We start from the raw sequence: 16,231 nt of genomic DNA on the forward strand, positions 1-16,231 counted from the left end.
CCCAAAAGCACAAGCACTAAAAACAACAATAAATAAATTTATATCCCACTGAAAAATTATGAACAGCAAACAGCATGTAGACTGTACTTCTGACAAGGAATTAATGTCTAGAATGTATGAAACAATAGCAAAAACCCAAATAATCTGATTTTAAAATGGGCAAATGATCTGAAGAATGTCAAAACTTTATTTTGATTAATATCATCTTACATTGTACAGAATGGATTTTACCAAAAAAACCAAACATAACAAATGTTAGAGAGGGTGTGGAGAAAAAGAAAGTCTTACATATTTTTGATGGGAATGTAAATTCATACCATCATTATGGAGACTAACATGAAAATTTCATAAATTTTTTTTTAATTAAATCACCATGTAATCCAGCTATCCCACATCTGAATGTATCTCCAAACATTCCCAGGACATTATCTTAAGAGACATAATGCAGTCACAGAAAGACAAGTTTGGCATGATCTCACTCATAGACAGAGGATCAAAAATTGATTTCAAAGGAGAAAGTGTAATAGTGATAAGAGTCTGGGAAGGAAAGGTGAGGGGGTGATTGATGGAGTTTGAATAATGGGTTCAAAATGCAGTTGGATATGAGGGCTAAATTGTGATGTTCTCCAGTGCACTAAGGTCACTAAAGTTTGCAGTTTTAACTTGCTGTATGTTTTATATGAACTGGAGGCTCTAAACCCAAAGAAATGATAAATATATGAGTAGATGGAAATTATAATTTGCATGCTATAATCATTACACATTTTATACATATATTGAATTTTACATATATTACATAAAATGCATTATATGTATATTACAGCTTACCTCATTGGCAAATAAGAAAAGAGCCTTTGTCCTCTGTTAAATGCTAAGTTTTGAGAAGACATACAACTTATCGTTTAAAACTTTAGTTCAATGTTCTCAAAATGTTCTCCCTCACTTTCTCCTCAACAATATCTGCCTTATCTGAACATTTGCCAGAAATGCAAATTCCCAGGCTTCACTCTAGTATAAAAGCAAACTGTAGGACAGGGTGAGAGTTAGTGTCTTAACTAGGCTTCCAGAAAATTCTGATGAATGTCACATTTTCTGGATCAGTACCTTTGTCAACAACCAGGTGAGTACTAGATTCCTAGAGTGAGGTATGTGTGGTATGTGGAAATTCAAAGCTTGGATAAGAGATTAATGTTTCACTGATGCATTTGTAACCAGAAATCTGAGCTGTGAAAATGTAAGATGGAGTGTTAATCTCTACAAAACATACTATCTAGACTATTTAACCAGTACCCATATACTTACAACACAAGGGTTATAGGCAAATGCAATGTTCTAAAATCACACAGAAGAGAGCATTTCTGTCTGGGAAGGTTTGAGGAAAGAAGTATTAAACTCCATAATGATTGAGGATTTATGTTCCTAGTACTTTTGAAGATCTTTGGGTATTTTATTTTAATTAACCTTCCACATATTTCTATTCCTTTATTTTGCACAAAAAGGAACAGGAGCCCCACAAGGTAAGGGCAAAAGCAGAACCCCTGACTTCCACTGCACATGTGACTTGGACTAGCTCCTGAAGGTTGCAGTGTGGAAATGTACAGAGGCGGTGAGAAGCAAACAATGTTAGGTGAGGGACGCTGGGCATGGTGAATTTGGAAGTCTTAGGATAGTGAGGTAGCATGGAACAGAGCCATAAAAAATGGTTGAGTAATATAACAAAGAAAGGACATTTGTATGTGGACATTTCCCCTAAGGCAATGAGAAGCTGAGTGAAGAATTTATGCACGGGTGAACTCTAAAAGTACATACAGAAAGTGAAGTCTGAAATCGAGTGATGTGTGTCCATTTCATTGTTTCTGCTTCTCAAATTGGTAGCCTCTGTGCCCAACCTCTATACTGGCCTGCGAGTCTGGGCTTCACTTGGTTGTAATTCTGCAGTCAGAATCCAGTCTTTTGAAGTATCTAGGTCCTTTAGAAAAACCAAAGCAGCCCTTCAGTTCTATGGCTCTCTGAGAATAGGTCTGGGTGGCTCAGTACCTTGACATTTATGACCTTGTGGATTAAGGCTAAGGCAAAGAAAGAACAGAAACTGGACAGAAACATGAGATTAAGCCAAGTAACTGAAACCTTGGGTTATGAATGGTGTTATCCTTTGATTTTGCTGAGTTCATCTCCCAGTAGTCTTTTTACGAAGCAAGACATTTTATTGCTTTGTATCCAATGTCAAAAACAGAGATTTAAAGCTTGATAACATCTGAACAACTAAAGAACAGACAAATTACTTCAAATTAGTAACACATGTACTTCTTTTGGGGGGGGGTACCGGGGATCGAACTCGGGTCCTTGCGCTTGCGAACATGCACTTTTTATGTTAGTATTTGGGTAAAAATTCAGAAGGCTTTTATTTTTCTTACCTCCCAATGCTTTTTAAGTTTACCCTACCTTACTTTTATAAAGGTCGTAAGGTAAAGCAGTAATTCCTGTAGGCTCATGCTCTGGGATCAGAAGAACAAGGTTTGAATGCTGATCTTATGATTTATTAGCAATTCCATACCGACTAAAGTACTCAATCTTCTTATTCTGCCATTTTATCATCATTTGTAAATGTAGGTAAAAATGCTCTCTTTCTCATAAGGTTGCTCTAAATATTTAATAGAGCGTTTAGAATTAGAGAAATTGTCACTAAAGAATTTGGTCTTTGTTTTTATTAATATTTTAGCTAGAGTATAACTACACTTTTAAGTAGTTACTCAACTTAAGATATTTTAAAACTCATTTAAAAGGTACCGATTCATATTAATTCAGTGATTTTTAATGAAATAACTTGGAAATGTATTATCTAAAATAATTAGATTGTCTAAAAATACCTCACAAGTTAAAGAAATGATTTTGCATAAATAAAGTATTTCCTCTTTCCAAGCTATGATTAATCCTTTCTTATAGAATCTGTTGGTACAATATATCTGGACATTATATCAATTAAAAAACAATCAGAGAAAACTATATGAAAAGAAATCAGTACAGTACTTCAAGCATACAGTCATTTATTGAATTTGCCTGTGTTTTGGGAACTCAGAATGGTGAGAATGACAGGAACCTGGCCCAAAACGGAGCTAGTAATCAGAAACTCACCTCAGCCCCTTCTTCTACCTCACAGATTTTCTCCTCAGTTGAAGGATCAAAGACAGGAAATTTCTTGCCACTCACTGAATTATGCCATTCATTGTTTAGGAAGATCTGTAAGAATGTGAAGAAAGTAGGTAAAAGAAGCATTTAAACAGGCAGTACACTTTGCAAATGTTTAGGAACGTAAACTGAAGAATTACACAATATCTAAAAATTTGTCCCACCTCAAAATTTTTGATTTAATCTTACATTTTACATGCAAACATATACACAAGCATGTTTGTATACTAAAATAAAATGATAGCTTTAAAGTTTCATTAAGGTGAAGAGTCATTTGAAAGCTAGAAAATACAGATTGGAGAAAACAACTTAGAAATTGGTGTTTTTAACATGAAGTAGCCATTCATTTGAGGCCAGAGCAGAAGCTTTGTTGGGCATGATCCTTATAAACCGTTGCTCCTATTTTCCACTTCAAATTCTGAACATGTTCATTTTGAGCTATTGTGATTTAGAATGATGACTGATTATTTTCAGTGCTTTAATTTGCAGTCATAAAGGTAGTTTTGGGGTAAGAAATTTGCTTAGAAAAGCTTGGCCAGAGGCCTGTTTTTTCATTGACTTTTAAAGACATAAAGATTTTGTTTTCCTTTTCATCAGAGCATCTCCTAGTTTATTTGTCTTCAGATGAGCTCAGGTACTCGATTTCTTGGTAATACCAATGAGAAAGAGACATGCATCTAAAGTCCACCCAGAAAAATTGAAATTTTATTCTGTCTCCACTATAATAGAACAGAAATGCTAAAAACCATCAGTGTGTCATTTAAAATGTCTGAATTTCAATTTTTGCAGTCATTTATCTTTTATTGGAGAAAAATAACTGACTAAGCCAAATTAAAGAGCGCCCATTTGTGATAAATAAGGCTATGTCCTATTTCTGACAAATATCGGAATTTTTTTTACTTTTTATCTTTTTATTTCTTATTCATTCTTTTTATTATTATTGATATATGAAACCAATCGTGAATATCTAATGAGTATTATGTATTGCACCTTCTTGTGAGGTTTATGAAAACATGAGCTAGTTTATTTAACTTTGAATCCCATGTAATTGAAAAATATAACTCTAAAAGAATATACTGGGTTTGTACTATATATCTTACTTCAGACATGCATCCTTACTTTGTATTTAAAGATAGGTATTAATTGTCCCATCTTGAATATATCAAAACACCATTCTGCAAAGTTTTAATCAGTAGCTACGCAAAAAGAGCATCATAATTAGTAAATAATTAGTGATGTTTATCAAGATTATACATTCTGCACATAAGTACATTATGGTATTTGTGATTTGCTGCAGAATGGGGTAGGAGACAAGCGTCTTTTTTCACCTGTTCACGCTGATGAAATTATCCATACAAAACAACATCATACTATCTCTGTTGAAGAGTTCAAACAAATTGTAGTACTAGCCTAAAATTAATTGGAAAAGGACGTATGCATGAATAAGTAAAGGAAGATGGAGTCTAAGCAGTTCATATGAAGAGACTAGATGTGGAAAGACAGAATTATGAGTGTACAAGAAAGAGTACCATGCAAATCCTTTCTTCTCTGACAAGGTAATTGAACATAAATGAAGAGCACAAAATTTATATTATCCCTCAAGAAGAATAAATGTTGACATCTTAGTTCAAATTGAAGAAAGACAAATTTAAAATCTTGACTGATGAAGCATCTATCAGAGTGAAACAATACACAAGCTATCAGAAACATACTTTGCAGAATCCCATAATTATTCTTAAGGAATATTTTCTTATGTGTCCTTAGCCCTTATCACTTAGTATTTTTCTTCCCAAGGGATGACTGGTAAACATTTCAGTCAGTGTGCACCAAACTCAACTCACTGTTAAATCTTTACATTTTGGTTGGTCTCACTCAAAACTAAAGTTCTAAAAGCTTTTTAATCAAGACCTCTCTCTCTCTTTCTCTTTTTCTAATAACACATATAATCCCTAGTCACATTTTCATATCACTTTGTTTATTACTACTTTTTAAACCTTTCCCTGCCCTATGTCTGCCTAATTAAAACTTAATTTTCACCCCGTTACTAGACTCTTTCTCACCTAACCAAGTTCACTTTTGTATACATGCCTCCTCACAACACACCAGTGATTCCCCTTCTCAAGCTCCTTAGCGTGGCACTTGAGGTAGATTATGATTTGGCCCCAATATCCTTTTCCAAACTGTAGTCCTGCTGTTCCCTAAGGTTACCTTTTGTTTCCACCTCATTCTACTTCCTTTGTGGCCATGCCTTTTTTGCTGTACACCTTTATTCATAAGGTTCCTCGGATGAGAGTTTTGCTACATTATTCCTCTACTTGAAACCTTGGCTTACCATAGCATCTCTTTATGAAGATTTCACTAGTGCCACCAGTTGTACTCACTTTCTTTTCCCAAAAGGGTGTACGGTTATATTCTATTATTAAATGGCTTATTAAATTCTGCTTTGTGTTAAAGTTAAACATCCATGTATCAGCCCATGAAATTTCAAACAAAAAAATAAAGACTTAAAGATATTAACTCCCTAGATTTTTAAACTAGCCTTTCAAAGCTTGCATCAGATTCACACACTTGCTAATACTGCCTTCCCCTTGCCCTCAAGATTGTATTATCTTTAGACTTTACTTCTCTAAACTAAAAGAACAGTAAATCTCATTCTGTAAGTAACATACTCAAAATGCTACCCTTAAACAGTATTTCACTAAACATAATTTTAAAAACAGCACACAGAATTGATTATGTTTTGTGTGTCTTGTGATGGGACTTTCCAACTCTTGCCTGAGTCCTTTTATCCTTAGGTCTGTGATACATTTTTTTGTATTTCAGATTTTCAATAATATGCTCTCTATACATTATAGTTCCTCTTATTCTCTTCATCTAACCTCTCTTGGTGAAAGAATCATTACAATATGTATATACCATTTTAGTATCAGAATCATGCATCTAAAAACTGTGCATAAAGTTCCTTCTTCAGAACAAAGTCAGTTGATGTTTTGTAAATCAGCATTAACCTAAAGTAAAAACAAAAGATTATCTGGCAGCCTTCAGGCAACTGAAGAGACCAGCTACAGATAATCCTAAATTATCAGCCACTGCTCTGCATTATTCAGTTCTAACCTTTAACACAGGAGAACATTCTGAATTCAAGTGTTGTTTGAACTTTTGCTTAAATTTACATAATCCTAACTGGTCACCTTTTTTATCAGAAAAGTTTTTGTCAAAAAATGAGCAGACATTTGAGATGTACTGGAACATGCCCTGGGAAAATGTGAGATGAGTGAGTCAGAGCCCTGCCTCCAGGGCTGTATAATATAAGAGGGGTACGTATTTATATTGAGTTCAGACAGTGAGGTTAAAGACTGTAGAATCAAATAGCCAAAGCAATGCTCTAGCCAATACATTGCGTAGTGAGACTCTCGGAAGAGAAGGAAGAGGGCTGGACAAATGCATTCTTGAAGGATAGAGTGGGATGACATTGGTGGTGTCTTAGTTACCTTTCTCTCATTGCTGAGACAAAAAAACCCGATACCCAAAGTTAAAGGAGAACAGGTTTATTTAGCTCAACGTTTTTAAAGGTTTCAGTCCATAATCTGCTGGTCCCAATTCAGGGTGGCACATGGCAGAGGAGAACAGTTCATGGCAGACCGAAGCTAGCAAAGCAAGCAAGGGCTCCTAGCTGCTTTTTTCTGCCCCTTTTATACTCTCTCTAGGCTACTGGGGTTAGGCTAGTGCTAATCCAATCAGTGGACTGATTTAGTAATCACACACCCGCAATCTCAGCATCACACACTCTAGATTCAGCCACCCGTGAAAAAGCCTTACCTATGACCGACCGCATGAGGCCTTGGGGAACATCTAGACATAAATCATAACAGGTGGTAAGAAGAAAAACAATGGGCAAAGAGAAAGACTGATCTGGGGATTTGTGCAACAAACTAAAGAGATTGGCCCCAAACTGAGAGTTCTTGTTGAATCAAGGCATAGATAAGGTCTGACAATTAAAATGAAGTAGGCTTATGGTGGATCTTGATCCCTCATGTAAGAAACTTGAACTATACTCTGGATACAATAGACGGTTTAGAAATATTACTTTTAAAGTATCAAAATTTTTTGAAACAGAAAAACTAGAGTCTGAGAGATTATCCCAGTGACTACTTTAATAAGCCAAAAATGAGATAATAAGGCTTTAGAACAGTAGGAAGCAGTAGTCAATGAATTATGAATTATGTACATTGCCCTCCAAAGATACCTTTCAATTATAAGACAGAACTCAGTATAGGTAATATGATTACTGAGATATCTTTAAGGCCTAGATACTTTCTCTCTCTGAGGTGTGGAGAATTTGTTAGTAGGCACTCTCAGATATCTTTTGTTACTAATTTTCTTGGCTTTACATTTGGCATTGGCTTTCTACCTACCCTTGTGACCCTCCTGTAATTATAATAAGTAGTTATATGGAGAAGTCTAGACTAATGAGTGTTTATAATAATATTTATAAAATGTTTTAGACCTGTTGAAATAATCTATCCATGGTGAAAATCTAATTTCTTATTTCCTCTTTGGCTTTGGCAAATTTAGGGAAAAAAAGGATGATGCTATAAAGATAAAATATGTTGGGGCCCCATTTAACCATTATATTAGCTATATTTTAATTATGAACTGTGGACTTAGGATATTTTTGAATAATATATATGTACAATAGACATCAAATTTAAGTTTACAGTATTGATTGGAAATTATAGATGTCTATGCATAGACTTGGAATTCAGATGGTTTTTATTTCGGGAAACAATAAATGGGAATGTTGATGCAATTTACAGATTGATTTCCACTCTTTACATTTTAGATATGTCAGACTTAAAGAGATGCATCATATTATCTTTGATAAACAAGCCATGTTTCCTGGATGTAGTTTATTATCCAAGTAATGTTTTGGGTAAAATTTGCCTTTCCATAATAATTTGCTGTTATTATGTCTTAATATATTTAATATAAAGCCACAGTTATAATTAAAAAGGCAATTTTCTCAAAACATTTCTGGCTTAAATAAGGTCTTATTTTACTAATGGGCAAAATAAAGACCTATTAATCTTATCTACTGATATGAGATTTTGGAACCTGTTGGTTTAGACTCCTTGAATTTCTCCAACAGGGTCCCTTAAATTCACATTATCTTTTTAGTGCAGCCAATGGGCAGCAGATCTATGGTCTTATAAGGGAAAACAATACTTTCTTGGTGGCAGAGAGCTTTTTACAGATCCCATTTTTAATGCACAAAGGATTTCTTTTAAGATATTCCAAAGGAGAGGGGAGATATTGAGAGTCACCATATAACTTTGCTATGTGGATTTCCAACCCTGAAAGACATGCTGACACAGGGAGAGGTGGGTAGAAGTAATGTGTGCTGTAAATCTTTTCTCAACCTTAGGAGCCTAAAATAATACCAAAAACCATGGGGGAAAGAGAACAAGGTGTGAAAGGAACAGATGAAAGAAAAGGATGAATAAACAACAAGGGAGCCATAAAACATAGGTGGGGTGTTAAACACATAAAAGAATCAAAGCTAGATCTCTGGCAGCAACTTCAAGGTCAAACACTAAGGCAGAAAAGCAAAATATTGAGTAGAAAGCATTTCTATATTTCAAAGAAGAAAAATGTAAAAGGAAATTAAAGAGGAAATAACAGATGGCAGAAAATTATTTAACTGTAGTCAGAGGAATAAAAACAAAAGTGAGAATTATTAAAACAAAAATAGGGGAAATACAATTTTCCTTTCCTTCCTTCCTTCCTTTCTTTCTTTCTTTCTTTCTTTCTTTCTTTCTTTCTTTCTTTCTTTCTTTCTTTCTTTCTTTCTTTCTTTCTTTCTTTTGTACCTGGAATTGAACTAGGGTCCTTGAGCTTTCAAGGCAGGCAACGGAACCACTGAGCTAGATCTCCGGCCTCATTTCTATTTTATACTGTAGTCTAAGTTCAGTAATATGAGTGTATACTCTCTTCTCCTTGTTGTTTAAAATCCACTTCAGTCTTTTCATTTTATCCAGGGAAAAAGAAAACATTTTACAACATTTATTTTGAGCCATACTGTCACCATGTCCTACACATGACAAAAGTAATCATCAGCCGCTTCTTTGGATCATATATATATATATACATATATATGTATCACATATGTGTATATGTCATATATTGAAGAGTTAAGCTGTATAAGTACTCAAAAATTCTGTACATATTTCACATTTAAGACTTCATAATACAATAGCTTGTAAGAAGTCATTTTCCTTCTAAAAAACATCAAACATAGAGCATCATTCAGCTGTTTGTTCCTATTTCTTCAACTTTTAAAAATATATTGCGAGATCATGGAAATGAGCCTGATAATGATTGCAGAGGTATCAATTCAGGCAAAATTTTGAGAGCTGTGATATTTGTGCAAATTCACAACATACAAATTCCTTTAACATTTCACTATTATAATAAATAACAAAAAGATACAATATCAGAAAACTAAATATTACCAATTCTTTATATCTTATAAGCAATGCAGCTAAATTTGCGGTAACCTTAGGTGCATACATAAATGCATATAAACATACTCAAACTAGAATTGTTTCATTAATTGCAAGTTTATGTAAATTCAGTAGCTCCCCTTTACTGCAGGGAAAATGATCAATGACACTCAGTGGATGCCTGAACTGTGTATACAATGTTTCTCCCTGTACTATGATAACAGTTTGTAAATTAGGCAAAGTTATTAGCAACTATATAAAATAAAGCACAGGAAGAGACGATTAAAACCCAATTTGAGTATTCTTTTTTTATTTCTTCCACTTGATCCTTTGATTTCTTTCACCAATTTCTGAATGTGAATTGCTGCATACTTCTATATGTGATATTTCATCCCCTGAATCCAGAGACATATCCTCTTCATCCTTTTTATTGTGAGTCCACTAAATATGTCTATCAGTTTAGTCATTTTAATATTCTTGCTCATCAGACATTTCTGAGGACATCATATGCTCTTTCATTCAGTCAGACTCAAGAAAATGAAAATTACTCTTTATCTGCTTACACTCAATCTACATTTCCATTAAATTGGAGAAAAAAATTATTCTTCCAGGCCATACTGAAAAAAGATATAGTAACTTTGGTTGTTGTTTCTTAAGATTGAATTAACAGTTTATATTCTCTAAACACAAGGTTTCTTATCCTTTCTGAAATGTTTTTTCTCTTATTTAAATAATGATGGCCTGTAACAGTATAAACATCTGAAAACTGACATAAATATAAATATATATATTTATAAAAAATAAAATAGAGCAATCAGCAATACACTTATATTTATATAAAAGTTATATAAATATAATCTCTTTTTTTCATAATACCTTATTACACTTTTATTCTTTACTTAAAGAAATTACTTTCTTCATTTTCTTTGGTAAATACAAATTCTCAGCATTGCTATGCTTAGACACTGGGGCCATTACAAAGTTCATTGTTACTGGGAAGTAAGTACTATGATCCCTCAATAATCATTTGATAACCTAAATGGCTACTACTTGACTGATGGGCAGGTAGCTTATGTACTATGGATAAACACAAAAAAGGACAATTCCATTCTCAAGTGGGACAGAGTAGAATGGCATAAGATTTTATCATACAACGCAGAATGACACACAATTTAAAACTTATGTATTGTTGATGATTGCAATTTCCTATTTCGGACATTAGTTGGCCATTGGTACCCAAAACTAAAGACAGTAAAACTTTGGATAAGGAGAGATGGATTGTTTTACCAAATTTTAATTAAATGTCTGATTATGAAACAATCATTTCTCAAGTTCTTTGAAGCATGGCTCTTGTTGTCACCTACATCTGTTCTTTTTTTTTTTGGTACCAGAGATCGAACTCAGATCCTTGCGCTTGCGAGGCAGCCTACGGAACCACTGAGCTAAATCTCTGGCCCTCCTACATCTGGTAAGTGTGTAATGTATCCCCTGACTACACTTAAGTTAGTCTTGCGATGACTGCTGTTTTAAGCGTGTCTCCATTTTACTGACATGAATTACCATGAGCTCTCTTTTTGCAGATCTGTATTGTACCATCCTATAATGCATTTCAGAGTTTACCTCAACATTGTATTACTCTCCAAGCGAGTTGTTTCTCACATTCCTTGAGAGATTTCTTACCCAGCTCTCATTCTGGCAAGAAGTGAAAAAATTTATGAGTGAAACTCATGTTTAAAAAGTCATGTGAACATGTGAACAAATGTAATGCAAGACCTTAGCAAATGGGAATAATAGCCTCTCTTAGGATTTGTGCTCTTTACTTTAGTATTTCTGTTCATTAGGCTTTCTTGACAAGTGAGATCAGAGTACCTCTGTCTTTGGTAATCAGGGAGAAAAAGATTTCATGTAGAAATATATCAGCTCTGAAATGACAAGACTCAAAATCCAGTACTTTCTGGGCTTGCATCTTAAAATCTGGATCACTATGAGCAAATAAATCACACTGTCTGACTTCAGCTGCTTGAGATTTAAAAATGGGACCTAGTAATAGTAAAATCGTTTCCAGCTTCTTCGCACTGGTTAATTATGAGCTTCAAATGAGATAAGTAGATGGAATCACTTTGAACTATGACAGTAATACAAGCAAGTTTAATAACATTGGGACCTGAATAATTTCAGAATTCTAAGGAAAGCTCAAGGAAGGAGAGCTCAAGAAGGGACCAACTAGACAATAAGTTCTAGGCCCTTTTCACAATTTTTATTTGACTTAATTCTCACAGCCACTTTCTAAGGAGGTCATTAGTATTTCAAATTCACAGAAGGGGACTTGATGCTGAAGGAGATTACAAGCTTGACCAAGGTCATATTATTAAATGGGTAGAAGAGCTGAAAATGGAAGCCAGTTTTATCTCGTTAAACTACTGCCCCTGCAGACATTCAGCTACTTGTTCTACTGCTTCCAAGCCCCAGGCAAACAAAATGTTGCTACAGTCAGAAGTTTAAAAAGATCTCTCAAATGAAAGCAATGTTGCAGCCTACTCAGCTTTCCTGGAAACATCAGCCCTGTCTTGTTTTAAGCACCCCAAAGTGGCTCCCTCAAATAGACTCCATGAGCTAACATGACCTCGGTATGCATCTCTACCCTCCTCTCACACATGCCTTCCCTCTTTCACTTTACCCCAATCTTATTAGCCTTTTGACAGTTCTTCAAACACAACAAGCCATTGTGTGCAGAGTCTTGTATGTTCTGTTACCCTGGATCTTTGTTCTTCCCTACTCTACGTGACCACTTTATTCTCTGCAACCCGCAGGCTTACCTCAAATGCCCCTTTCTTAAAAGGATTCTTCCTAACAACATCATCAAAAGTGAGCTCTGCCCTTCAGATTCTCTCAGCTTTTAGTTTTCTTTGTTTTAGCACTTATAGTTTGTGATTAAAGTATTGCCTTACACACTTGTTTTCTGTCACACATATCTTCTAGGAACAAAATCTCTGGCTGACAAAAATCCAATCAGCATTCATGTCTCATAATACCTAGCACATAGCACTTATAAAACAACTTTGTTAGATAAAGGAAAGGGAAAAAATGGGAATTGAGTGAAGAGAGTGTATTTGTAAATGCATGTGGCTTGAATTTGTCTATTGAAAAAATTTAACAATAGAGAATGGTGGACAAAAAAGGACCCAACAGTTCAAATTGTGCCTGGAACATAGTATTCAATGATGAATAACTTTTTCTTGTGGAAAACATATTTTTAAAACAGAAATGTCAAACAAACCAGAAATCTAGAAAAGCAATAGCTTACCATAACTGAAGATTAATCTGAGCTGAAGAAATATAGAGAAAATTCCCAACTCTTCCTCATAGCCTCTCCCAACCCAAATTCCACCTTTCCATCTAAAGCAGAAAGCCTGCTTTCTTACAAACTTCCTTATTGTTGTGGGTTTTTTTCTAAATTGGTGGCAAATGTCCTCTTGTTGGCCTGGGAGCCACTGAGCAGCAACTGGAAAGGCTCACTGTCATTAATCATCCAGTCATCACAAGTAGGCAAATGAAAGTCAGAATAAACAGAAAAATCCTGGCAATTCCATAACTCAAAGTACTGGAACTGACCTTAGACAAACGACTTGTTAGTGTGATGTCTCAGCCTGCCAGTATTAAAAGTCTAGCTTGGCTACTAACTAGCTGTGTGTAACTTTAGGCAGGTTACTTAGCCCCTCTGTTCCTCAGTTCCCTCTTATGTAAGGAGGAAATAGTGCCCACGTCAAAGGGCTGTTGTAGGCATCAGTGTAGGCATTACAAAGAATTTAAAACAGTCACTGGCACAGCAAACCCCACGGATCTTAGCTATGATTATTTTCTGTGAGCATATGTGTGTGTAAAATGTCATTAGTTGATTTTTTTTTCTGGCATTAGCAAACTCTGCTTAATGAGTTAAATTTAATAATAAAAAACATTTTTGGTTTAAACCTTATCTAAGAAAGCTTTCATCTTAGCTTGAATCTCCTATTTGTCTTTTTTATTTTTAATGTAAAAAGCAATATTGAGAAAGAAAGATGGAATACAAAGTTACCAAACCCTGTAAAAGAAAATTCTTGATCCCTGAAATCCTGGGTAAACCCTGGGAACTTTGCTCCAGTGCAAGCTTTGTCAGTTGAGACGTGACTGTGTGCAAGTGAGAGGGACACTGGGAGAAAAGGTGGGATGCGGAAAGCACTTGTGGGAAACAGGTCCAGGAAAAGTTGGGTGAAAGAAAATTCTGAAAAAACTGGACAGGACTCAGGAATATATTCTGGACTAGGGTAGCTAATGTTAATCATCCACTTCCCATGTGCCAGGCACTGTTTTATGTGCTTTAGGTCCCACCCATCTGATACTTTCACCAACCTTAGGAAATAGAGACTTTGATAATCCCCATTTCATCTGTAAGGAAAAGGCGGTAGAGAGAGCTAATGTAGTTTGCCTAGTGATCATATAACTTTCAAAGAAGCTCTTCATTTAAAAGCTCACTACTAGGGATGGGTTGGCAGATGTGAGATTCTTTTACAATTGGAAAAGTAGAATAATGAAGATAGGGCTGGGATCCAAGTTCATGTGGATTTATGTTACTGAGGTTTTAAATTCCAAAAGCTTTTGTATCATTTTAGAAAATATTTCTTAAACTCTAATCTGTTTCATCTACCTCAACAAAGAAACAATCTGACTGTACTAGAAAATAAGTCATTAAAAGATATGCATCAATGAATTCTTTTGTTGGATGAAAAGCAGTCTCAAGCTTAAGAGGATGTAGCTCTTCTAACTATAGTTGCAATTTTTTGTATAAAACCTCACTTGTCTGTTCTCTTTCCTTTGCCCCAACAACCAATATACTTCTAGAGATAATAATGTAGGACATTAAAGTAAAGAAAATAATACAGAAGTTTAGGAGCTTATCAGAGAACGTAATTCCTCAGCAACTCTAAAACAATTGTTTATTTGGTTTGCAAACAGGAAACCTAGTTAATAACCATCATTTTTCCAACTCTTATTGCAAGTTCCAGTCCAGTATAATTCATCAGTGGGACAGAGAAAGAAGAAAATGTAAATGCATTTGAAAAAGCTCACCCATTTAGATTTAATTACATACATAACTGGTGTCCTCCCAAGTGTGAAAATGTTGTAACCCATAAGTCAAACAATAAAATGCTATCTGAGCACACTGGATTTATACAAATGATGCATGAGATACCAAATTCACTGAGTTTCATTATGCTTTTTTACCCAGAGAGGTACTTCAACAGAGAGCAAGTGCCTGTTCTTTCAGTCTTGTCTTCTTTTGAACACTTAGGATAGTCATTTTCCCTAGAAGGGTGTTGTGCATTGACTTTGAAGTGAGCAGATTTTAATCTTAAGAACACCTTTTTATTAAGGAATCTTTAGTTCTGTGCTTGTATATTAGCTTGTAAAGAACATCTCATTTGTCTAGTCCTGTTATTTACATTTGTTACTAACAGCTTCTAAATAAAGTTTAATTTATTAGAAAGAATATTTCACATGAGCTGCCCTGAGATATACAAACAATAAAGACTTTGCAAACCTCTGCAAAGTAAATAAAATAAAGTTTGAGGAGACATCCAGGCTCACAAAATATCTTTGCAAGTAGTACCATAGAAAAATATAATCCCTCTAATAATTGTAGTGGAATAGTCAAAGCATTTCCAGCTATTTTGATCATCATAAAATGTATTTTTAAATACATTTACTTTAAATTTAAATTGCTTGTGAACGGCACACTTGGGATAAGAAAGTCAAGAAGATTGGAGTCTTGTGATGTTTTGGGCATAACTTTTTCAAATGTAAATTGTCTAGAGTTATTTACATATTTCATCTTCTCATTTATAATAAAATTCAATGGAAAACATTTTCTGTCAATTAATCCTTGTGTGATGATACCTTCATATATGTCAGAGCTTCAAGTCTACCATATTAAAGGCACACTTTGATCCCTGCTGACATTTTCCTAAGGAAAAGGGCCAATCAGCTGAACAGCTTCCTCACTTCTTGTGCTATGTCAACAAAAGCGACAGAATTTAGGATTTCAAAACCATAGGATCTGCATGTGAGAAATAAGCAAACAATAGATGAGAATTTTATGTTAGCAAGTTTAATGCTCTCTTTTTATTGGTTAATTCAGAAGGCAAAATGGCTCATTCTGAGTTGCATAGTTTTTTTTCTTGCCTTCCTTTATTACATAATAAAGCTAACCTTAAGTCATTTGGGTTAGACTGGTATGTTGTTACTTTTCCTTGCTTTTTTTGCAGCCCTACCATCCGACAGGAAAGCAGGCATGTAACTGTGAACCAGGCAAAGTGGACAGTCACTCTCAGGACAACTCCATCCCATTTCTTAGTTCTCCCTAGATGTGGATTTTGAAGTCTGTGTCTGGCTCCTGTCCTTGTTTCTCTAAATATTTATCAGTTAACAATTACACATTTTCTGCAATAGCAGTAAACTTGGCTGCAGAAATAAATAAGCATGCTTTTCTTTATACCAAAATATGCAAA

The 16,231-nt window shown here is 34.7% G+C and overlaps 1 protein-coding gene across 2 annotated transcripts in view; it reads right to left on the reverse strand.

The window, feature by feature from the left end:
• Positions 1 to 16,231, reverse strand: part of LOC101706446 (aldehyde dehydrogenase 1A1) — a 55,675-nt gene that overhangs the window by 38,769 nt on the left and 675 nt on the right. For both annotated transcript variants that reach the window (XM_004862517.3, XM_087184108.1), the window contains exon 2: positions 3,133 to 3,237. In XM_004862517.3, coding sequence (XP_004862574.2) covers positions 3,133 to 3,237 — 105 coding nt within the window. The remainder of the gene's footprint in view (positions 1 to 3,132; positions 3,238 to 16,231) is intronic.

Source organism: Heterocephalus glaber, unplaced genomic scaffold, assembly GCF_053883595.1.
Source record: "Heterocephalus glaber isolate CG9 unplaced genomic scaffold, H.glaber_assembly_v1.0 deba00001481, whole genome shotgun sequence".
Taxonomy (NCBI): domain Eukaryota; kingdom Metazoa; phylum Chordata; class Mammalia; order Rodentia; family Bathyergidae; genus Heterocephalus; species Heterocephalus glaber.